At 33.0% G+C, this 26,299-nt stretch overlaps 2 protein-coding genes and 1 long non-coding RNA gene across 5 annotated transcripts in view; all 3 read right to left on the bottom strand.

The window, feature by feature from the left end:
• Positions 1-5,454: 5,454 nt before the first annotated feature.
• Positions 5,455-11,164, bottom strand: LOC106478671 (cuticle protein 19.8-like). Its single transcript, XM_013939227.2, has 3 exons — positions 11,042-11,164; positions 6,332-6,433; positions 5,455-6,147 (listed from the first exon to the last, which is right to left on the bottom strand). The coding sequence occupies exons 1-3, from the start codon at positions 11,162-11,164 to the stop codon at positions 5,506-5,508; spliced, it is 867 nt and encodes a 288-aa protein (XP_013794681.2). The 3' UTR covers positions 5,455-5,505.
• A 4,128-nt stretch (positions 11,165-15,292) lies between these two features.
• LOC111085111 lies at positions 15,293-17,257 on the bottom strand. Its single transcript, XR_002609959.1, has 3 exons — positions 17,169-17,257; positions 16,711-16,812; positions 15,293-15,550 (listed from the first exon to the last, which is right to left on the bottom strand). It is a non-coding gene; the product is annotated as an uncharacterized LOC111085111 (long non-coding RNA).
• A 4,815-nt stretch (positions 17,258-22,072) lies between these two features.
• Positions 22,073-26,299, bottom strand: part of LOC111085110 (cuticle protein 14-like) — a 5,271-nt gene continuing 1,044 nt past the window's right edge. The window contains exons 1-3 of one of the 3 annotated variants that reach the window (XM_022382313.1): positions 24,992-25,305; positions 24,389-24,592; positions 22,073-23,982 (exon numbers count right to left, since the gene is read on the bottom strand). In XM_022382313.1, coding sequence (XP_022238021.1) covers positions 23,614-23,982; positions 24,389-24,592; positions 24,992-24,997 — 579 coding nt within the window. In that variant the 5' untranslated portion in view covers positions 24,998-25,305 and the 3' untranslated portion in view covers positions 22,073-23,613. Of the gene's footprint in view, positions 23,983-24,388; positions 24,593-24,982; positions 25,306-26,299 lie in introns of those variants that run through there. The other 2 variants (XM_022382312.1, XM_022382315.1) reach the window with 2 other exon arrangements.

Raw genomic sequence — 26,299 nt, 5'->3', positions numbered from 1 at the left:
ACTTAGAGACTTTAATTATATGGAGCATTTAATTTAGAAACTTTAATTGTATAGAGTTTTTAATTTAGAAACTTTAATTGTATAGAATTTTTAACTTAGAAACTTTAATTATATACAGTTTTAATTTAGAAACTTTAATTGTATAGAGTTTTTAATTTATAGACTTTAATTGTATACAGTTTTAATTTAGAAACTTTAATTGTATAGAATTTTTAACTTAGAAACTTTAATTATATACAGTTTTAATTTAGAAACTTTAATTATATACAGTTTTAATTTAGAAACTTTAATTGTATAGAGTTTTTAATTTATAGACTTTAATTGTATATTTTGCTTTTAACTGTATATAATAAATTATTGTGCATTTTTTTAAACGTTGAAGTTCATATTTATTTCCTGGAAGGATTGTTGTAACTTGTGGTATCTTTTGCAAGATTAGACTTATCAGGAGCCAACAATATATCCTATTTAGGCTCGTCGATTGAATTATCAACCGAGTCATTATAGTTTCCATGGCCTGCTCAAAGGGGAAAAACTGTTATTTTAGCATAACCTGCACAACCAATGGTAATGATATTCGTGAATCTATTGAGATATGCTAATTCTGAGAAAATATTGCCTGTTTTTGCATTTTCTTTTGCTGTAAAATACTTGAAACAGGTTCAAACATATACTCGTAAAGTCGTTATGCATGCAAACGTTTTCAAGCATGTTGTTGTTTCAAGTTAAGAACAATGGTTCTTATTAAGTTTCATTCAATTTTAAACATCGGGCGTACTGTCTACATTCAACACTTGACTTGTGACAACATAATGAAAAATAAATACTTATGCAGATTAATTCCGAATTCAAAAAGTTATCTGAGTTATTTTATAATTTACAATATTAATGTGAAATAGCAATGTATAATAATATATATCTAACATATTTAACTTTTAATATGTACAGTTCTAATATACTAAAAGATAAATGTGATGAAGCCCAAACTATCATTCGACTTACAACTTTTCACTGAGTTATATCAGATTCAGGAAATCATCAATAACCATCGATAAGGGCAAATAAAAAGAATGAGACTGGGGTTCACATAGTGGTGGAATATATATCTTATATTTGGTGTTTTGAAATGTCTTTTTTATGAAGGTTAGTCTTATTCTTTCGATGTGTCCTTGTCCAGGGTTACCAACGAGGGATGGAATACCATAAACCGATATAACTCAGCGACAAACCGAATGACAGATTTGACTTCGCATTTATTTTTAATATTCTAAACAGCTTCTTGGCTAAATAGCTCACAAAAATAAGTCAGTAACATTAATGCTGTATATTCTTGGAATGTTTATATAAATACACAATATGAATAAACGACATCTCAAAACACCAAAGCATATAGTTTTAATGCAGATATTTCTACGAATTAAGTACTAGTAATATTATGGTGCATTTTCTCAACCAGTTATCCATATTGCAGATTTAATTTAACAGCAAAACAGAAGAAGTTATTTTTGAAATATTTGATTTGAAAGTGGTATGTGCGCTTTCATTTACAAAGATAATATTATTATTCAAAATTCTACAAGTTACTGGTACTACAAATTGCTTTCATTGTTAGCTAAGCTCAAAACTAGGCCAAACTCGTAAGCTTATCCACTGAATTTATTACAGCAAAATGCCATGACTTGTAGACTTTTATTTACAGATAGTATAATTATTGTATCAGGTTTACATTACATTATGTATATTAATTGTCTTTTGTTTGGTTTAGGTTTTATTTATGGAGCAAAAAGTTAATGGGTCTAAAGCAAGAACGATTAGGCTTATTTATTCGTTGATTTGATTGTTATTTGTTGTTGTTTTCTTGTTCATTTATTTTTATTTATTTACTACGTACATCTATACGGGTAGAGAGATAAACATATATCTTTGATTGATAGATAATATTTAGAAATAACTAAAATAAATACGTAAGTAAACACAAGCATATAAACAGATACACCGTTACTATTGAGTATGAACTTTTCTTTGGTGTGTACTGTAATTTTGATTCATTCATTCTATAAACTTTATCCGTGCTACAATAAATCAGCCAAGCTAAGATTTAATGGCTTGGTTGTTGTTAAATGTAAAGATACACAATGTACTATCTGTACTCTTCTCACCACGTGTATCGAAACCCGATTTTTAGCGTTTTAAGCCTGCAGACTTACCGCTGAGCCAATGGAGACAATACTCAGTGAATAGATGTTATCAACACATAAAATGTTATTTTCCATTTTAACCTAATAGACCTTCTCATATTCGGCTTCTTCGGATTTTATATGAAGGACCAAAAGTAAAAGTCTATAGATATTTAGAAGAGAAAGAAAATAGAATCAAGTCTTATTGTAGCAATACATGACTTAGGTTATAATAGCATATTATTTTGCATATAGACTTCACTAAGACTAAAAACAGTGTTTGACTTTTGAGAGCTTTGTTAGACATATCATTCGAATCTATTTAGCCATATTTAAAGAATATTTAATCCTTATGTACCAAAATCAGTTTATATGACTATATGTTTGGTCGTGCTGATGTATTAGGTCGCGTTTTGGAACACTTTCAGTAATCACCCGCAAAAAACGTACATCACGTATAATAGTTAAACGAACCACCTAAACGTCACTTTATTCTCTAATACTGATTGCATCGGAAGAGACAAACATTCGGCATGTAATGAATACATAAAGGGAAACAACGCCTCTGTAGTCACAAAGAATATCAAAGAAGATTAGGGAAATGTTTTGAACGTTCGTAAGTGTCAACGATAGTTTAGTAAATTTTGTTCAGGTGACTTTAGCCTTAAAAACTGTGATGGAAGGGGCCGACATGTGGGAATTTATATTGATGCTCTGAAGATGCTTGTTGAGTCTAACCCAAGGCAACACACTCGTGAGCTGGCTCTTAAATTGCACGTCTCTCATGAAACACTACGTAAACATCTAAGGAATATGGGAAAACTCCATAAGGAAGGTGCTTGGGTGCCTCACAAACTCTCCGATGATCATCGTTTCCAACGTGCGAACATTGCCTCGTTTCTTCTGGCGCGTAATGCGCGTGAACCATTTTTGGACAGAATTGTCATCGGTGATGAAAAATGGATTCTAAATACCAATATTAAATGCCAAAAACAATGGCTCAGTCTTAGACAAAAACATTTTCGTCCCCAAAACCTGGACTCTATCCGCAAAAAAGTGATGCTTTGCACTTGGTGGGACATCAAAGGAGTAATTCATTTCGAACTCCTCAACCACAGCGAAATGTCAATGCAGTTATCTATAGTCAGCAACTGGAACGTTTAAATCAAGCCCTTCATCAGAAACGCCCTTTGCTGGTCAATCAGAAAGGTGTTCTTCTCCGCGACAATGCACTTCCATACTTTGGGGCCGTGTGTGCGTAATAAGAGTGACGATCAAAACTCACTATCTAGTTTGACAAAAGCAACCGAAGAGCTGCTGATGAGCGGTGTAGCTGGCTATTTTCCCTTTAGCCTATCTCTTGAAAATTATGGACAGCTAACGTAGATGGCTCTCATGTGAATTCGCGTGAAATTCAACAAACAATGAATATGAAACAGCCCCTAGTTAAAGAATTAAAAAAACGTTGGATTTGTTACTTCGGCATTGGATTTGTGAAACATGATATTTTTATTAAAGAAAGCATCCAACTTATTTTTAAAACGAAAAATCCAAATTTCAAGTATTTTCACAAGTTTAAAGAAAACTGAAAAAAACGCTTTTGTGCGATAAAGACCACATACACATGCATATATGGACAAACGTATCACTCCTCAAACTTTTTAATTAATATGTAAACATTATTTTGTTCTTAATTAAGATTGCAAAGGGTTGATATCCAATAAATTCTTAAAACTGTCATCACGATTAAAAGTAATTCATCATTATCCTAATATTTATTATGGTAATAGTTTTATTTTTATAGAATAAGATAAAATGCTTATATAGACGCTGTTTTTCGCCATAAGGTCGTGAATGCTTTGTTACGCAGCTTGTTCTAATGGCAGAAAATAGCACTAATCGAAATCTCTTGTGAGTAATTATTGTTTCTCACAAGAAAACATAATGTATAGAATATTATCTTTTTTTTTTGTTTTGTTTACCAATGTTCTCTTAGCTTACACGGTTGGTTCATCTTCACAACTCTTGTCTTACACAATGTGCTCTTAACTTGTATCATAAAGTACTATTGTCTCTGTCCTGATAAAAATATGAATGTTACACATGCAACTTCCAAACAATCAATGAGAAAGAAAATCAAGTACTATCTCGTCGTCTTCCATTAACAAACCTAGTCTCACCAATACGTATAGTTATTAGTAGCTTATAATTCTAGATATATGTTTAAGTATTACATCAGTTGGCGAGTCGAATGACACACGAATTTTTGTTGTCAAAATACTGATGAGTATTATACCATATATTGTTAATTATCTGGTAATTAGTCTATAAATCACGTTATATATATATATATATAATCCTTTGAAATAACACCGTACAATTTATGTTTGTTATTGGATAGGAAGGATATAATAAACTACTGTTAGCCAAGAATTAGGTCATTTAAGGCACGACTAGAAAAGTCCTATTATCGCTGTTTCCATGACACAATGTTTGTGTTTCTATGCCACAGTGTTAATGTTTCCATGACACAATGTTGGTGTTCCCATGCCACAGTATTAATGTTTCCATGACACAATGTTGGTGTTTCCATGCCACAGTATTAATGTTTCCATGACACAATGTTGGTGTTTCCATGCCACAGTGTTAATGTTTCCATGACACAGTATTAATGTTTCCATGACACAATTTTGGTGTTTCCATGACACAATCTTGTTGTTTCCATGACACAATGTTTGTGTTTCTATGCCACAGTGTTAATGTTTCCATGCCACAGTGTTAATGTTTCCATGACACAATGTTGGTGTTCCCATGCCACAGTATTAATGATTCCATGACACAATTTTGGTGTTTCCATGACACAATCTTGTTGTTTCCATGACACAATTTTGGTGTTTCCATGCCACAGTGTTAATGTTTCCATGACACAGTATTAATGTTTCCATGACACAATTTTGGTGTTTCCATGACACAATTTTGGTGTTTCCATGACACAATCTTGTTGTTTCCATGACACAATTTTGGTGTTTCCATGACACGATGTTGAAGATTTCTCGTCTCATTTTATAACTAACAAATATGTTTTTAAATTTCAATATTTCTTTATTACCAAAGCTTTTTTTTCTTTCTTTTCCAGAATAAGTATTGATTTCCAGTTATTGGATTTTCGGTCGTTCTGAATATTTTAGTTTTTAACGAGTTGGTAAAATAAGTATTATATAAAATACAAACATTTTAAATCCTTGAATGTGTTATTTATTTAGTATAATACAAACAATAAAAACGAACTAGAGGAGACATGCCATAAAGATTGTATACAAAGAACTTTCTACCACACATTATGTTTTCCCCATAAGTAAGGATATCCAGCAAGGTTGTAACCGTAAGTAGTTGGAAAAACGGCATTCTTGTAGCCATAGATTGCAGGAATATTAGCGTACCTGTAACCGTAGTAACTAGGGGCAGTAATGTACTTGTAGCCATGATAAACTGGAACACCAGCATACTTGTAGTTATAGAAACTTGGAACATTAGTGTATTTGTACCTCCGAACAAGAGGATCACTGGTGTATTTGTATCCTGGGACAGAAGGAATACTGGCGGCGTACTTAAAGCCATAGAAAGTAGGAGCAGAAGAGTAACTGTAAAAAGCAGGAGAAGCAGCGTAGGATACGGCATGAGTATCAGGAGTAGCATATGTCACTGTAGGGGCAGCAGCGACAACAACAGGCTTAGCCTTGTTAATGCTAGTATCGGCTGGGTCTTTGGCCTCTACACCAGGTTCGTTAGAGTGGATATTAGCATGGAAGCCGCTGCCATCAGCTACGTAGTTAACGGTGCGGGTACGACCGTCAGCATCTTTTAGGCCGTAGGAACCAACCTTGTTACCGAATGCATCGCCAGACTCCTTGCGGAAAGTACCGCCGGTAAGATGACTTTCATCATAACCAAAGTTGTAGTTACCCAAACTCTGTAAGAATGATAAAAGTTTACATGTCTTACAAACTTACATATTCAATATGGACAAGTATCACATGAAACAGTTTTTTCTTCTAATCCCATAAATGTCTATAAAAAATACATTCTAAATTGCACTTTCATGAATTAAGAAATTATAATTTCAAGTTATAACAAACTATGTAAAATATACTTGCATCTTGACTACGATGTTGAACGCTAGCCCCTGTGTTAACAATACCTGGGGTGTAGAGTACACCAGCCTGGACAGCAGCCACAAAAGCACAAAAGATCAGGACCTGAGGTGGAAGAAAATGCAACAGAATATTTTATGGTACAAATGTAAATTATATTTTTGAAAAATCTAAATTAAAATAACTAATTGTTTTTAGAATTCGCTGAGAGACTGAAGGAACGCCATTCTGTTAGGAAATGCTACATGAGAGATTTGTAAAGAAACAAAACCTGTGACAGCAACATCGTAACAGTAAACGCTGTATCTCCGTACACTTACTTATATTAAAAAATACGGTTCCCTATCAACATGACAAATAAATTAGCATCTTCAACAACATGAAGTATATAAAAATGAAAGACTAACACAAACTGTATGACAAAGAAAAAAGTATATTAACATCACTAGCTTATAGAAACAAGTGTTCACTAAAAATGTCATCAACATCATGAACCACTGTAATGGTTCATAATAGGGATCGTCCATTTGTTGTTCTTTATTTTATTTAATATCGTTCCGCCAGCCTACAGCAAAAATGGATGTGAGTGTTTTAATAAAACCTGGGCAGTATTTCTGAATAGATCATTGCACATTGTGTAGAGTAGTTTTAAGTTCATTTGACTACCTAGCGAATAACAGCGTCTGTATAACCGTTGACACCCAGTCGTTTTAATGTAGTATATGGTTTGTATGGAGCCTCATAATCTACTACATGCATATGTATATAGCTGCGTGTAGGCCGTGGATGTAATTTAATGTTTATATGGCAGGCGTGACACATGTACCATAGCGATTATTAACTTATTGTTGGAACTATATTGATTTGTGTATCATTTGTTTATGTATATAGTTCCTGTCCTGTTGCACACGACGCTGCTGACAGGACCACAGTTGTTGTTGTTTTGTTGATGTTATTATTTTTTTACCACTGCATGATGGATTTCGGCCATGTTACACAAACGTTTAGATTGTCTCCCATAACAGAAATCTTTAATTAAGCCGTAATTTAAAATATATATCACCAAGCTGAGTTTCCAGCATCGGATCGGCAATCACGGTGATGGCTGATGGTTGGTGTTGAATTATAGCCAACACTACGTGATTGCGAATCTTATAGATACTGCACATAGAGTAGCCATCCTTGAAGCTGACTATAAGGAGTAGCAAGAATCGTGCAAGCAAAAGATGGCGAAAATGATGGCGATTCTAGGGCGAAAGTGAGTTCGAAATTGTATAGTTATATATTTTATTTAGAAAATATTTAGTTTCAGAAATGGAAGGGGAAAGATACATTAATGAATTATTGTTAATTAACATGTTTTCAACCTGTAGTGTGCAGGATATCACTCTAAGAGGAAATCTGGCCAGCTAAAGGAGAACCATGGCCTGCCTTACTATGGCCAGCGACGAGGACAAGGAGGAAGAGTAAGCATAACAACTATAAGAAATATTAAAAATGGTTATTTGTATCCATATTCTATTATACTATGAGACATTGTCATATATTTGTATTAAATATATATGCATGCATCTATAGAGCTTCAAAACTCCATATGGCTATATATATGCATGTATGTATAAAACTCATGCGGTTACAAAATCCAGTCCACGTACCATTCAAGTATAGTTCAGTAGCCCCTCCAATACAGTGTTTACAGACTCCTCATATAGATACAGGGTATAAATGTAGTAGCTATATATATCTTACAAGCATATACATAACATGTGGTATGTTTATCACCATACATACAGTACCATTATCAATGATAACATTGTGACATCATTATTTCCCGAGAGAGCACCATACACCAACTACCTATTTCATTAAACTAAACTATTTCAAATAGGACAGTGTTGCTAATATATATTCATGTCCATAATAAAGATATAAAACTAAAGAAACAAGATTATTAAAAATTAATTTAAAAAGGGGTAATAAGGATCTTCAAAAAATTACAGAAACAAAATAGGTAGCTTAAGGTGAGAATGCAATCGCAAACAAGTAAACAAACAAGCTTAAGATTTGAGTCATATAGTTGACGTTATTTCATGAACTTACAAATCCCTATTTTGACTCCATGTCTAAAATTCACAACATTTAGGAGGGTCAAAATATGGATTTGTAGGTTCATGAAATAATGTCAACTCTGTGTCTCAAACCTTAAACTTGTTTATTTACATTTTTGCGATTGCATTTTCACTTTAAGCTACGTATCGTATTTCTGTACTTTTTTCAAGATCTCTATTCTTCCTTTTTAAATTAATAATTTTTTAAATTCTTGTTAGATATAGAAACGCATCTAAACAAACATTACTGAACAATGCTAGATATATAAAAACAACTAAAAATGTCATCAACACTATATATAAAAACATAGAAATAAATGTACAATAACAATACTGAACAGTGTTAGATGTATAGAAATGACTGTCAACTAAAAATGTCATCAATATTAGATATAGAAACAAATGTACAAGAACAATACTGAGCAATGTTAGCTGTATTAAAACATAAAATCTAGCATTTTCCAGAACCGCTGTTTTAACAATCATAGACTTTTACAAAACGAGAGTTATGGTTACTGAAAGTAAATATGTTGAAAGTATTAACATATCCAATAATTAGTCAGTCTCTTACCTTCATCATACTTTACACCTGAGACCAAAGTACCTTACTTGGCTTCTGAGGTGATGAGTGAAGAGTAACCAGACATTTCCAGTATTTATACTTCGTCTTGACGTTGTTCCATTTTACTTAGTAGAATCACGTGATATACATTGTAATTGTGCAATCTTTTTGTGTATCAGGAATTTATTGTTGAAGAAGGTCATTATTAACGCAGCACCGACAGGAGACGCCCCTTCAAGAGACCTTCTAGAAGTAAACCTACCAGACTAGATCACTTGACCTCCAAACCATCCCGAGATGACAGATCCTTAAATGGATGGATCACATTGATTGTAGTGATTTTTTTAGGGAACGAAAACGACTCTCTGAACTCTGTAGTAGTCGTCTATTTTACCCTGATCTGTTTTTTTCTAGCAGTGACCTGAAATTGTAGTTGTAGATGATAAGAGTTCTAAAAACTGATTAGCCCTAAAAAAGTATCTAAGACTAGGATTTATTTTTTTGACAAAAAAAAACTAAAAAAATTTACAGCTGTAAGCACTATATTTATCACTTCCAGTATCACATAGCATTTCGTTAATTTGTATCATTAAATCTGCATTTTTCATGATCCCCATTGCTGAGATTAATTAATTAAACTGCTGAACATAACCACTAAATACTTTTGTTAAAGAAACTAATTTATTTTTGGAAATTTGAGGAATGTGTTTAGTAAAAAGCGCAAAATAGTTTGTAAAACCTTAATAACTGAGATTTTAAGGCTTGAACAGTTAACTGTATTTTTAAATCCTAAACATTGGAGTTTATGATACTTGATCAATTTAGTTTGTAACACCTGAATAAATTAGTTTGTGTAAATCCTGAACAATCTAGTCTGTGAGAACTAGGTAACTGAATGTGTAAAACCTGTATAATTCAATTAATGAAACATAAAAAAAGAAAAAGAAATGTCAAGCACCTGATGATGGCAAACCAGAGTAACAAAAACGTGTGACGTGAATGGCAAACAAAGGAACCCAAACATTTTAGGTGATAACAAACCGAAGTAGCCTAAAAATGTTAGATGATGATAAACCGTAGTATCCTAAAAATGGTAGGTAATGGCAAACCAGAGTAGTCTAAAAATGGTAGGTTATGGCAAACCGTAGTAGCCTAAAAATGTTAGATGATGATAAACCGGAGTAGCCTAAAAATGGTAGGTTACGGCAAACCAGAGTAGTCTAAAAATGGTAGGTTATGGCAAACCGTAGTAGCCTAAAAATGTTAGATGATGATAAACCGGGGTAGCCTAAAAATGGTAGGTTATGGCAAACCGGAGTAGTCTAAAAATGGTAGGTTATGGCAAACCGTGGTAGCCTAAAAATGTTAGATGATGGCAAACCGGAGAAGTCTAAAAATGATAAAGTTTACATGCTTCGGCTTCTATGTTAGATCTGGGTTAGTACATTTTAATGGTTTCATGAATTATAACGTGTTGTTCCCAATTTTTCTTGTGTTTTATATTACTATGAGCATGAAGTAGCTTCTGTGTAATTCAGTTAATAATACTTAAAGATTGCGTTTAGTAAAACCCTCTTACTTTAACGCATAAACATTAAATATATCAAACAATGAAAAAATCAAATATTTCAATTAATAAAACTTAAAGAATAATAATTTATGAAATCTTAACGTCCAGTAAACAAACCCTAAATGATACCATTAGTGGCCTCAATATTATAATCAAGTCATTATATTAAAACAGTTAGTAAAATATAACGTTTTAGTAAAATATCATAATCTGAAATTAAAAATAAGTGAAATAAAATTTATCAAACACACTTGAGTCTAAACATTTTCTGTCAAATTTATCAATACATAAATTTGTCTATGAATTAGTGTTTTGGATGCATATCGGAAAGTCTAAACTTCGAACCGCGCTATACTGCTGAATATACTCCGCATTTTCAGTTATGGGAGTACTACAACTGTAACAGTCAATATCGCTAGTCAGGTAAGATTAGCCTCATCAGGCTTGCGGAACTGCTGTTCCCCCTTAGTTACCAATTCTAAATTACGGTCGGCTTTACCTGAATCTTCGGGTTTCTGATCTGGTCGCTTAGCCCACGAGTCGAAAAAAATGGTGTCGTTCAGGTTGAAATACCATATACCGATAGGTGAATTCATGCTGATAATTTCTTTTTCTGCTATTTGATAACAAAAATTAATTGATATTAAGTTTTTATAATAAAACAAAATTTACATTCGTGTCTGCTAGTCAATTTTCCACAAAGAAGGTGTGATGTCAAGGTTTCGTAGCGAACTGTAGGCGTAATGAATCACAGTAAACACACCCAAAACTGTCACGCTAGTATTAACAAAAACATTTTATCGAGCGTCATTTTAACAAAACTTAAATACTTTGTTCTTTATTCAGCTCTAATTCCTTAGACCAGCTTTCAATAACGCGAGTTGATAGTAACTTCTGGCAGTTGGCCTATAAGATTGTTTCCCACTTCATCTGCCCAACAATGTGTTAACCGAAAATCACCAACGACGTGTTAAGATTAGAATAACCAAATTTTATTAATCGCTTTGTCATTTACCTATTTTACATTTTAAGCTCTTTCGAAGACTGTCTGATGTTCAAGATAGGACTGATCCTTAGAAAATTATCATTTTCTTTTAATAAAACAGAGCTTCATGTTTTGATTATAAAGATCGTCAGTAGCAAAAGCTTGAAACCCTTTACCTTACATTTGTTTACCTTAGTGCAAATCTAATCGATGGGCTATCTGGGCTGTATTCGCCGCTGTGATTGAACCTCGAATTTTAGCATTATAAGTCCTTAAGCTTACAACTGAGACACTAAATAACATTAAATTACACCTATATATTAGAAATTACAAAAAATACCTCTTTTTTCTTTTTGTAAAACCCAGGTACTTCTGTCACGTAAACCTTAATATCACACTTGTGAAATCTTGTTACCTCAACACATAAATGTTCAATAAATCCATTTAATGAAACTGATGGATCCAAGTTTACATGTGATGCAAGTAAAGCCTGAGTTGCAGTAGTCCTGCTTGAACAAACAAATATATAACAAAACATCTTCTTAACATGCGTATCCTCTCAAGACTAGTGTAATTTTTGTCTTTTTTGTGCCCATCAAAGTCTTCTGGCTAAATTATATGAAAATTTAATCCTTTAAAAACTTCAAATTTTAAGATATAATCAGGATTTTTTTTTGGCTAAACTGACTGCTTGATCAGGAATTATTTCTTACAGATCAGCTTCTAGGTAAATTTAGCTGTTTATCTATTTAATTAAAATAGTAACGTGTGTGCATGCGTGGAAAGCTTTTTAAACTTCAATAAATTATGCAAAAATTAAATTAGAAATAGGAAAGTACGGGCGACGTCACAATACAAGATATGTATTGGGGAATGGAAAGAACCCATCTCATACAGCAGTGCTTATGTATTAAAGTTTTGTTTGTGAATTTCTTCATTTGTTTATGACATTTATAGTACTGGTACCGTCACCCCGTTGAGGTTTAATGTTCCCTCCCCTGATACCCAGGTTTTCAAAGCGTAAGTAATTCTTGTCTCTTAATAGATAAGTTTATAGGTTTGTCATTTTTGATCAGACCATTCAGCTCAAAGTGCCTTTTGTACTACAGGTGTCTGGTGGGTTTCACGTGTTGTAGAAAAGGTTTAACCTCGCAGCCATTGAGACGTCCCGCATGGCCATCAGATTCGTTGAGAAATCTACGTACCTACCATCAAAAGTGGGTAGTCAACGCAAGTCGCTTAACTGTTTTAATAATACTTTTAATTACACAGCACTGCCTTAACATTTTATAAATTTTGTGGATTCAAATACAAAACACCACAACCAAGAAAGTGTTTCGTACGCGAAGCATGAGTTTTTTTGTTTGTTTATTTTCCCTAGTCACTAATTAATACAATATATAAGTAAAGTAAACTGTAATTCAGGAAAAATTTACCACATCCTGTAGGTAAACTCAGTACTTGATCACAAATTATTTCTTTCAACTCAGCTCGCCCGTTTATTTGTTTTAGCGCAGAGCTACACAATGTGTTATATGCGATTTATCCATCGCGGGGAATCGAGCCATGGGTTTAAGCGTTTTAAGTCGCTGACTCACCGGGGGATCAGTTTGTATATAATCCAAGCGATTTACTTAATAGAAAAACAAAATTTAAACGTAGTAGAGTAAACTTATTACGTTTATTTTTTCGGCTAACTATTTTCAACGCTTATTAATACATTATATAATTTAAAATAACAATAAATGATAAATCAATTATATATATTTATTCATAGGACCAATAAATTTTGAACTATTGAAAATGCCATTATTTTTCAAATATTACAAGTTTCATTATTTTGGTAACTGGTGTCATTTCGCATATTTTTTAATTAAAGAGAGCGTGCGTGCAATACCCCCAAACTCTGAATCACATTTTCTGGGATGCTCGTTTGTTTATGCACAATGGGCTATCTGAGCTGTACCCACCACGTAGGTCAAATTGCAGTCTTTAATGTTAAAAACCCCCAAATTCACTGCTAAGCCACCAGGAGGCTTATTTGATAAACCAGACTCACATGTCCTATCTTATTGTAAGAACGCACGAGTGAAAGCAAAGTAGAATATGTTATATATAATATGTCAACCACACCATATCTGCTGTATCAAGTCCTGACACGACCTTTTCACTAATACCACAGCTCATCAGGCTGGCTGGGATATAACAGAAATAATAGTGGTCTAGGCGCTATATACATATCATCAGTTTTATGAAAAACGACTGTTATGGTGTGAGCCAGATTAAGCAAATGAATTGTAATTATTATCCATTTTATTTAAGTCATTCACATATCAGATTTTAAGGGTAAGAATTAGTGGCACAATGTTATTTATTTTAACACCATTTATTAATTTGTGTATATATTATATTTATTATTGCTACTTATTTTAATAAAAATTAGAACTACAAATGAACTAGCATTTACTCTCCCCATATTATCTGCTTCATCATAATTCAACACTACAACGTTTGTAACCTTTATCCATTCATCATAATTTCACAAACTATTAATATTCTGGCCTTTCTCTCTGCATACTTTCGGTTTTATGCGGTTTCCCATTTCATACCGATCTCTCTCCACTTACAGAGAAGGGCTAGTCTCTGCGTAAACTTCTAATTAAATTGCAATTTTTTGTCTTGTATCCGATACAAAAAAGTGTTTTCATTTCATCGTGAAACTTGTGTCCAATCATGAAAACTTTATGTCATAATTTAGTTCAACTCCATAAGTAAAATATCTCGTTATAACGGTTTGTACTTTACCCTATAGAAGTTTTCTTACCTGAAATACCACAACTTCAATGGATTTGCAAACGTTGAAAAACCATATCGACTTTCGTAATTTATTCTTATTAAATCTCAAAACAACTCACATTTTTATTGTGTAGATATTCTTTAACTGGTCTGAAACATTTTAAATGTAGCACCGTTCTTGAGCTTCATTCCGTAATATCGATATATTATGTAGTGCATGGTTAGCCGAGAAGCTCAAGTTCATACACTGATATATCTTACAATATTTATATATTAACTATTACAGTTTAATACATATTTTTGCTAAATCTTTATGGTAGTGTCTGTAATTATTCAAAAAGGTGTTTGATCTTGCTCAGACCCACAATCATTATTATATTCGTTAGTAATAAAGAAGTGAAATAATGATTGGGGGTCACTTTATTTACAACCAGGTCTGAAACCCACTTTTGCTTGAAAAATCTCAAACAAAACTTACGTCTTTCACACGTACGTAGAATGCAAAAAGGATTTTCTTCGGTTTTATAAAAAATTGTCACAAGTGTGTATACTTTTTCGAGTTATCCTTGTGTTTTACCTTTGCAATGGGATTAGTTAACCTAGGTCGTAGCGAAAATATTTTTTTTCTTCAAATCAATCTCAAATATTATACACATTTTTACTCGTGTTCAGAGAGAGGGAAGTCGAGGGAAATTTCTAAAAGATTACTTTTATTAGCGTTTATATAGTCTATCGAACAAAAGTTTTATTTAAAATGAGCTATCAAACAAGCGCGTGGAAGATGTGTCGGTGATTGGATCACCAGGTATAGGCATAGGGGTGAGCTCCAAGGTAATTGAAATAATGATGACCATAAGCTGGAAGACCATACGCATAATTGTAAGTGTGGGCGCCAGGTATGACCCCAGCGTAGTTCAGAGCAGGAGCCGCGGCGTAGGTCAGAGCGTGGGCGGCAGGAGCAGCAACAACCACTCCTTTATTGATGGAAGTGCTGGCAGGATCCTTAGGTTCGACACCGGGCTCGTTGCTTGAAATGTCAGCACGATAACCAGCGGCATTAGCAACATAGTTTACTGTGCGAACACGGCCGTCAGCATCCCTTAAACCATAGGAACCAATCTTGTTGCCGAAGGCATCGCCAGTCTCCTTGCGGAAGGTGCCGCCTGTCAAATGTCCCTCGTTGTAACCGAAAGCCTATGTTCTATAAATAACGACATTAAAAAAGAGAATCGTTATGATAATAAAAGTATTGAATTAAAAGTTGTGATATAGCTACTTTCGATGATATTAAGCTTTTGAAAGAAAGATCTTAACTTTTGAATATTCTATTAGAAAGAACTGACATAAATGATATATGAAAAACTCACATCACGCATTAAAATATTATAGTAGAAGTGAACAAGAACTATCTGCGTATACAAAAGAATAACATTTTTAAATAACTCACTTTCTCCCAAACGTAAATATACAAAACATAAATCAGCAAATTAGGAACTCGTGGCTAAACAAGTGTACTGTAATATGAGTTTGACATGGAATTTTTATGCAAGTGAACGTGAAGAATGATAACGTGTCAATTGATAAAAATGAGAAGACAAAACAATAAAGTGTTCATTAAACTGACAAATGTTTATAGCATTGGCCACATACTGATCCAAACATGATCTAAATTGGCCACATACTGATCCAAACATGATCTAAATTGGCCACATACTGATCCAAACATGATCTAAATTGACCCCATATTGATCCAACTATGATCTAAATCTCGAGAAAAATATGATTGTTTTATTGTAAGTTGAATGTTTCAGCTTCTTGCCTTACAAAAGCTTACTTGTGAACTGCTCCCGAAGATATACAGTTGAAATGTTGATCAAATATAGAGATTGAAATCTAATTTCCTAAACGTTGCGCAGCGAACATTATACATAATTGACATTACTTAGAAAATACTGTTTCTGGCTTGATAAGAATTTACTATAACTGACGTTTCGACTTCTTTAAAATTTTCAATAAAATTCTAATGAAATATACTCATTACGATACTAAACCAAAATATTTAAGTTTAATTTTCCTTTCTTTTTGTTGTTGTTGTTCTGTCAAAAATGCATTTTTGAATAGTTAGAATTATCTATATATTTGTCTAGGAATTTTAAAAAAAATATTCTTGCTGTGTTAAGGTAGTTTATAACGTAATCATTTGTCTTTGTTGTAATATAATCTGTATTAGTCTAAGCACTATAATGAAACACATAGCTTTAGAACAAAGGAAGATAAACACAACTGCTACTAAACTCTTTCTTTGTTACTAACCTAAATATTATTTATGGCTTCAACAAAACTTAAACACTGTATACTTACATCTTGTCGACGATACTGAGCACTAGCTCCAGTTCCAATAAGACCAGGAGTGTAGATTAAACCAGCTTGGGCAGCGGCTACCAAAGAACATAGCACTAACAGCTGAAATTAAAATGTGCATTTTATCAAAATAAAGATAATTTTTACTGTTATAGATATCATAATATAAAAATCTCTTTCTTTCAATACACGAAAAAACATCAGATTTTTAAATATATATATTAGTTAGAGTTCACAGTAGGCTTACCTTTATGATTCGAGTGAGCCTTCTTATTCTTTACTTAGTAATGACAATGTCCCAGGCTCTAAAAATCAGAGCTTTTATATACATTTCATATAGGTAGCTAGAGAATACGTGATCCACTGAGCTTTATTATATTGGAAAAACAATAGAATTTGGTCAGAAAAACAGACAAAGGAATGGGGGGATGAATTTTTCAAAGTTCAGTCTCGCTTACCCATAATTACATCCGTTTACAGAGTCTACCATCCTGAGTTCTTCCATCAGTATTCCTCTCAATGTCATTTTTAACTATTGGCATCCTTCAAAGTGCAAGCCGGGAACGTAATATTACAGCGTTCTTTCCTCAGCAACCTTGATCTAATTTCCCAGTAATGTGAATAACTCTTGCAATAAGATCAGAAACTCCATGAGGAAGAATGGAAGCAGCCAGAAAAGCCGTGTGGCCAGTTAAAAAAAAAAGAAAACTGGTGTTTGTCATGTATGCAAAACAGGAAAATAGTGCTATAAAATCTAGATTTTCACGTCTCAGTTTTCTTTGTCTTAAATTTTCGCGTTAGACCTGGATAAATCAAGTTCTCTTAATGAAAGAATAAAATTGTCTTGTGTGTATCCTATGGTAATTCACTTCGTGTGTTTGTCTGCGAACTCCTCCCACACTTTTCGAGCTACCAGGAACAAACTTAGTATGCAGACATAGACAAGCCTGGGGAGTATCTTTTCTAATATATAGCATAGTTCTCCTATCAAGGGATACCAAGGAGGCTAAAACGCGCCAAAAAGATTATCTGAACCTGATAAAAGTCTAATAGTAGGTTTGAGGGTCGCTGAATCCAAATGTGGCATCGAAATCCCAGAGGTATTTATGTTTGAAACTACTAAAGGAACCATACTTGGTACACGTGCTTAAAATAACGTGTAAAATCATAACGTGTATTTTGTTTTTGTGCGGACACTTTTTGAGGTAGTTATTGAAGTAATTGTGAATAATTTAGGAAATTTATTAGTTCACTGGGGCCTCTGTGAATCATGAGGAACTTTGATCCCCGCAGCAGAGTATGGGCATTTTATGCTAGTCACAGGTAATTGTAATAAGGCAGACAGCTGGTTACAGTGAACCTTCGAGAATGCAAAGTAAACGAAATTTAAAGTTGGAATGTTTTTCTTATTTGAATCTCTGCCTACTTTCCCATTCTGAAAGAATGTTTGAGTTTGTCTGAATTTTTCGTGAGATAGCACAGCAATCAAACTTGTCTGATTAAAGTTAAACACGGTGATATTTTTAACTACTGTCCATGAATTGGTGAAAGATGATATGGCCCGAAAGTTCATCTCAAAATAATGCCTGGTTATATATGGTTACTCAGTTTGTGCTGGTGTGTTTCAGAGTGAGTTCAGTGAGAAAAACGAAAAATCATTCCATGTTTTCGGTGAAATCGTAAAAGTTGACAGCAGGATTTTTAATTGATAACAAATACCGAATACACAAATAAATTATGATGCGACTTTACTTTTTACAAAACTTTAAAGTAAATCAAGGGTTTAGATTTACAAAATACATCTTGTTCCAGAGAAGTTGTAATGGATATAGAAAAAGAAACACTTAATATTAAAACATCGGATAAACAGGTGTTAGTTATATGCAAGAAGTTAAATACGCTGAGAAATTACAAATTTATATAAAATATTTCAAATAAATTGAAACAAGCAAAAACTACCAATACCGAAAACAGTACTGTAACATAAGAAAATAACACCTGTATACCCGTTTTGACAATTGTATGCCAGTTCCTTTATAAAACAACCTCGTACTAAACCTCCTAAACAGAGTTTACAATAACTATTCTTCCATCCATTCCATCTTACTAAACCTCCTAAACACAGTTTACAATAACTATTCTTCCATCCATTCCATCTTACTAAACCTCCTAAACAGAGTTTACAATAACTATCATTCCATCCATTCCTTCCTACTAAACCTCCTAAACACGGTTTACAATAACTATTCTTCCATCCATTCCATCGTTAATTCTTATATTTTCTTTATTCGTCAAACAAAGTCTTCCTATAACAACACGGCTTCACAAACTGATTAACGTTTTTGATCTACAAATTACACTATGCATGATTTTCCAGTGATCCTTCATAATATATTTCGATCAAATTACACCTCCTGTCTATCCTACTGTGTTCGTCAACCAGTATACTTTTAGTGATCTTTAGCCCTAGTGCCAATTAAACGTAAGAATCTCTGAATATATGGGTATTTCGAACATCGTCTTCGTATTCTCGTGGCAGGTATTTTGGTATTAAGACCAGGGGTGCTCGGAAAATGAATAATTCTCCTTCGTTCCACTCGTAATATTGAAGATACACTTATTAAAGTCCAATCGCTCCAGTATTTCAAGCAGAACCAGATAAAAACTTTGAAATCCCTAAGTGCTTCTCCTGCCAGCATACGTGGGGTACGACTTGTTGCAGATCTCTTTCTGAATGGCCTGGTGCTCCAAGTTGATTCTTATTTTAAAGTTGTAACCTCGGATTCCTCCAACCACGAATTACTCATGAAAGAAAACTTACAGATATTGATAGGACATACAAACTTAAGAAGTACTCAACTCCTTTCAACTGTCTTTATTTTAAATAAGTTTATTTTATTTTCTCCTACGCATATGAACGCTATCTTCTTTTGTTCCGTAGACTTTTTAAACATATACTCTTATATTTCAGTAAATTTTCCTCGATATACAGATGATTAAGTACATTATATTGAAACGATTTTGACGCCTCATTACGTAGTTACAGGCCATATCGCTATGTCTAGTCATGCTCTTTCAGATGAATCTGACCTATAACGTTCTTTCCATTGAAAAAGCCCTGTGTCAAAGTTGTCATCTCTAAAGCACTCCTGTATTCTTGTTTTCCATAATCCATCTAGTGTACGAGGACGACGGTTTCCCGTTTCAACAGTCCGATCGCACGAGTATCTATAGGCGCTGCATCCGGCGACTTGACAGTTATGTCTTCGTATGGAATAACATGAAGTCCCTCTTGATTCTCCAGCTGTTTTAGACATACAACAGCTGAACGGGATGTATGACTGGAAGCCTTATTTAGCGAACCAATACCTTGTTGGTCTCGTTTCTAGAGTGAGATCTTCCTTGATTATCTTACACACTGTTGCCTGGGGCACGTAGACGGCTTTTGCCACTGACCTTTATGCTCATGGATTCTCGTCTCTTACAAGACGCCGCACTTTTCTTAGTGAGGTACGACTTGTTGCAGATCTCTTTCTGGATGGCCTGGTGCTCCAAGTTGATTCATATTTCTTTGTTTTTCAATATCATAAAGTACAAAGAATATCCCCCATCTTAGAAATTCTAAATCCCCAATATGAATACACCTTTGTGACCTGAGTGTATGAATATTTTGCATTGGAAAAGGCTGTTACATTCTATTCCCAAAAGAGACAAATTTTCATCAGCATCACGTTACCTACATAGTGTTACACAATATCCAAATGTAGTTCAGATACATGCCGTTGAACCACAACGTTTTGTGGTCGTTACGTGACTTGCTGATTTGCATATTCAAAATCCTTCTAATAGAACGTACTCGGTATTTAATAGTCTTCCAGTTTGTATGTATGCATATTGTGTATATTCTTCAATTTATGTCTGTCTACAGATTGCTGATAATTTAATATGTAGATTTTGAAACATTTCATTAAATACAGTTACAGTTGTTACCGTCGTGTTTTTGTTTTTATTAATTAAATTTAACATGCCTTCGGCGAATAATGAATCGAATCTTAAATATATGAACAGGTTTTAAGCTTCATTATGTATCAAAAACACATAGAGTTTATTCGGTATACAATATGTGCAAGTGTAAGGCATACAAAACTTATAGAGAATAACGAGAATGTGTGCATACAATGTTCCAATGAGATAGCATTTCAAACATATTAAAACAAAATTCTGATCAAATAAGAAAAATTAACCTTTCGTAAAAAATATAAACCAGTAATATATATATTCTAAACCATCATTATAGGATTGTTTTAGTAGCATTTGAGTATTCACCGTGTATTTTTCGGTGTTATAAGACGCACTTTTTTTACCCCAAAATTTGATGTCAAAATTTGACTTGCGTACCGAAGGTATGAATAATAATAATAATAATACCGAAGGTAGGAATAATATATACGATATACACAAGCCATGCGTAAATATATTTCAATAGGCATGCATAGTTTAGTTCAATTGAATGTGTTATTTATACAATAGTAGTTTTCTTTTCTTTTAAAAACATGACTGTATAATGCTCCCTAAATAATAAAAAAATAAATTACAGTGAAAGCAATAAAGATTTTGTAGGTTTTGAACCAAACTAAATAACAGTAAACCTTTTTTTTATTTACGGTATTTTCTTATTTTGATGTTTTGAGCTCTTTTGTGTTTATAACAATATATACTCATTTTTAAAGTATCAAATTGAATTTTTGTTCAATAAAAATCTTTCAAATGCGACTGTACCTTTTTTTACCACAAAACTTTGTCTTCAAAATGAAGGTGCGTCTTATATTCCGAAAAATACGGTAGTTAAGAATCAGTAAGCCACTTCATTAGGTATTTAAACCTGTTACCTTACCTTTACAAGAAGGTAAAAATTAGCTGTTATCTTTATTTATAAGATCAGAAATCACACTGTTTTTGAAAGCATACCTTCAATTTACATTTCAATACGAAAAAAATATTCAATATAGAAGATGAAGACACATCGAAGGTTTTTATGACAAGTGTCATATTTAACATGAAAGTGTCACCTCAGCCTTGGGTGTGTGTGTCAGATAAAAGGTTTATTTCTTAATTCCCAAGCGTTCGATGATGACCATGGATTAAAAGTAGTGGAGTTTGTATAAAGAACATTTAACCTTGAATACGACCTTGAGTTCTAACAACATTAATCTAAATTAGCTCGTTGACTGAACACGCTTTAACCATATCCTGCTTAGAAATAGAATATAGTTGCCCACATTTTGAGAAATTACATTTTAGATTACGTAAAATATACACAGTAATACTGGTTAACTATACGCTATCGTCAAGAAGTGTTCTATGTCGAAAATCCACATAAAAAAAAAGTAACATAGTTGGAAACAATTCTAAAACTACCTAAAATATAGTTAGATTGGTTTCATGACATAGGAGATTTTATCTGTATTATAGACGTACTTACAAGTTTAATTCAAAAATACTGATTTTTAATGTTGCTGGTTTTTTTGTGAAGTCTGGTTCACCTTTTTACTAGAGAATACAAAATTATCAGAGAAACAATGACGTAAAAAGTAAGAGAAATTTAACTGCTTTCGTAACTAATAAAAAAGGCCATGCGATATTAAACGCTATTCTTGATACTTATTACATTATTTATTGAAATAAGATTGAAATTCGGCTTTCATTTTTGTTCAACTCATTTGATGCTAATTGACGTAAAGATAACAACAATATGAAAAAGACCACATTCTTGGGAAGTACTCTATACCACTCCCAGTGTTTTTATTTTGTTTTTAGCTTTAAGTCTTATGGTCGTTTTCGTAATGTTTGACCCTGAATTTGCTGAATTATATAAATTTTACCATTTAACCACGTTTAGTCATGCTTTAGTTTTTCCTTGAAATCTTATGGTCGTTTTCATAAAGTTTGCCCTTGAATTTGCTGAATTATACGAACTTTACCATTCAACCAGTCATGCTTCTGAATATCATCACAATTGCAGACCTCTTTTGTCACTATACAGCTATAAGTTTCTCTTTGTTGCTATAGCAACCTCCTCTTGTAATCATAAAACAGTTTATAACAATACTTAGGTGAACAGTCTAAACCAATTCAAAATAATATAAATATATATAAGTCAGTTTAAAATTGTGTTAAGATTACAAAACTTTCATTTATCAAACAGCGATCTCTCAGGTTGTGTACATTATTTGAGAAAGGGTTGTGAAGCCTAATGATTGTCGAATATTATTTTTAATAATCCGATTATTATTTACCTCTCCTTGTGTTTCTGGTTTAATACACCTCGATATTTTTGCTTTCATTTTTATTCATTGACTAATGCGTACATTGTACCAAGTACTGGGTGTCATACCTTGGATTCTCGGAATCTTACTAACTTTTGTCTTTACTGGAAGTTCTGTCAAGTAAGTTAAATTCCCAGTTGTGTCAGGGTTTTTGACAACACCCACCCACCATGTCCAAATATCATATAACGAAGTTGGGTTAAAGAGTTTTTTATACTTTCCAATATTTTTCTCATCGTATACTGTTAGAAAAGAATCTGTTTTGTGACATGAATTAATTTCTTTTCAGGAGATTTCCTGTTTCCTTCTACTGAAAGATGCAGTTATAATGATATGTATACGTAGTTAGTATTTACACTTTGATTTTTTTTATCTAATCAATTAACATTAAGTTGTAAAGTTAATATTGTTATTATTTTCAAAGTACACTATGTAATGTTACTACAATTAATTAAGTTTAAGCATATACCCCATTTCAAATCCTGTTTAGGATTGGCATTTACTTTTCTCCAGAAATCCAGTAAGAACAGGTAGAAAAATAAATACATTTTCTTCAGCTTAAGCTTTAACATGAGTGTTATAGATTGGTCTCTTCAGAATCCGGAGTGCCTAACGCTTCCAGAAAAGGTGGAACGTTGCTATAAAAGAGGATAACAGTTTTCGCTCCAGGGATGAAAGTTCCGATTTCAGCGGGTCCACCTACTGTATGTCCTTTAACCACTAGTGTATTAGCAGCACTGGCTAAATCTACGCCTTGTTCATTGGTGTTTATTTCAGCGTTGAAACCTCGGTCATTGGCAAAGTAATTAACGATCCGGATCCGCCCGTCAGCAGCTCTAAGCCCGTAAGAACCAATAACATTGCCGTCAGCGTCAGAGCTTTCCCTCCGGAAAGACCCGCCGTCCTTGTGGTTTGCATGGTACCCAAACACAAACTTTCCCTCAGACTGAAGAAAGAAAAAAAACAGACAGTACCATCAGTACCAGTATATGTTCAATATGACGAAGCGTTTGTTTTCAAACATCGTCTGTAAAATAACAATGACTCCAGAAATATCTACAAATTACATACGTAGTATTATAGAAATTGTCTGTAGTTGCCAGTAATATATTAGTATTGCCGTACATGATAGTTAATACAACTGGCTAGTTATGATAGTGCGTAATATTATGCGCAAGTCATTGCTTAGAAGTTGTATAATAATATATATCACGTAACAACTATCATACTTTGTAAAATAACTTCTAATTTATTGTTATGATACTACATAATATTATGCATATGTCACTGTAATGAAACTGCGGAATATCATATATTTATTTTTCATCTCACAATACATGTTAATTACTTACATCACCACTATGATACTGAAGACTCGTATCTCCCCACTTAGCTTTTTTATCTAATTTCTTGGTATCTTTCTTCGTGAGTTCTCTAATAGGTTCAATTGTACCCTTATTCGAAAATTCAGTCATTGGCGGGACTGTCTCGTCCTGATCAGGTTCGATCGGAACACCACCTGTGGCAGCCACGATTATCATAATTACTAGGAACATCTGAAATAAAGTACAAAATATAAAAATTATTCAACGGAGTTTTAAATACCTTGCGTATTTGATCAGTAGTTTTTAAAGCTACATCTTTTTGCTCATTTTAAACTTGTACTTTTCAAACTTTTTATCTTTAAAAATGTTTATAAAACTCAGTAAATAACATTTTTATTTAGTTAGTTTAATCTCATAAACTGTATTTATAATAATGTTATATTACTAGTAAAACTAAGCTAACTAGTACTAAACCATTATAAATATATTTATGTAGAACTATATCACAGCGTGTGTTATTGTCAATATTGAAAATTAAATAGAACAATTTTTAAAGATATTTTTTCAAAATACTTAGTGAAAACACATCTTAACATGTTACAGAACCACTGTTATACTCACTTGACATACCCACATTTTGACGTATAGCAAATTCAGTGATTATAAACGAATCTATTAAACTTGGTTTAAAAAAAAATTTCGTTATTTGGAACCACTTGTCTTCACGGAGATACCAGTTTCAAATGGCAGGTCAGCACGCTGAACAGCTTAAACTCTATCAGAAAACTGACTACCGTGTTAGGTTTGTGTTGCGTCTTTCTTTATTCTGAAAGTTTAAACTGATTACGTTTAACTGACACGTACATTTTTGCTAGAAATCAGGACGATACTTTTCTCTACCCTGTGAGAATGAGCTTACAGTTTTCCCCATGCAAGTGTGCCTTGAAACAGAGCGATGGCACATGGTAGTCAACAAACCTTGATCTAGTTTTTACATTGTAAAATATACGTGAATTGGCTTTCATCAAGGACTACCGCAACTGGTTGATAGAAAATTTATTTTCACTTGTAAAACATTGATTAGTCAATCTAACAGCGATAAATAAAAGCTCATTAACAGAAACAGAGCAGATTGAAAGAGCTCGCGGAAATCAAAAATGTACACAGTTTGTATATGAAATCTTAAGTTAAGAAGAAAAACAGAAAAAAATATATTCATATGTACGTACTTATTTGTTTAAAGACGCGTCTTAGAGTGATAAGAAAAAGGCATTTACTAACTCTGTTTTGTCTTTAGTATAATATTCGTCTAACCACACGACACTGGTGTTTAAAATCGGTACTACCACTGCATCAAATTATCACTAATACCCAGATTACACAATGTGTAATTCTCATTTAATCTAGTGATATATTTACTAGGACAAACCAAACAGTCTGTATGTTCGTTTATTGCAATAATATATGAACTAAAATAAACCACACAACCTGTATGTATCATTCGACCTACTGATGTAATTAAATTGACAATCAAGTAGTCTATAACTCTTGTTAATCATCTGTTATAATTACGAGGACAAAGCAACCGGTTCGTAGTTCTCGTTTAATCTGTTGGTATATTTACTAGGGCAAACCAAGAAACCAAGATATGCTGTAAATGTTCTTTGATCTGCTGATATATCCAGGCTAAACCAAGATAAGCTGTAAATGTTCTTTGATTTGCTGATATATCCAGGCTAAACCAAGATAAGCTGTAAATGTTCTTTGATCTGCTGATATATCCAGGCTAAACCAAGATAAGCTGTAAATGTTCTTTGATTATCAACATTATACAATTATAAACAATATAGAATATTATCAACATATCAATATTACACAATTATAAACAATATAGAATATTATCAACATATCAATATTACACAATTATAAACAATATAG

This window comes from Limulus polyphemus, unplaced genomic scaffold (genome assembly GCF_000517525.1).
Source record: "Limulus polyphemus unplaced genomic scaffold, Limulus_polyphemus-2.1.2 Scaffold240, whole genome shotgun sequence".
Taxonomy (NCBI): Eukaryota; Metazoa; Arthropoda; class Merostomata; order Xiphosura; family Limulidae; genus Limulus; species Limulus polyphemus.
The sequence above is the reverse complement of the archived record's forward strand: the minus strand, read 5'-3'. Positions and strand labels throughout refer to the sequence as shown.

What these genes read in the sequence shown, in the direction of transcription:
- LOC106478671 (XM_013939227.2), bottom strand. Translation starts at nt 11,164, where the DNA reads ATGAATTCACCTATCGGTATATGGTATTTCAACCTGAACGACACCATT. An exon ending in CCGACCGTAATTTAGAATTG is followed by an intron (nt 6,434 to 11,041) that starts GTAACTAAGGGG and finishes CTTCCACCTCAG; the next exon opens with GTCCTGATCTTTTGTGCTTT. An exon ending in TTCAACATCGTAGTCAAGAT is followed by an intron (nt 6,148 to 6,331) that starts GCAAGTATATTT and finishes TCATTCTTACAG; the next exon opens with AGTTTGGGTAACTACAACTT.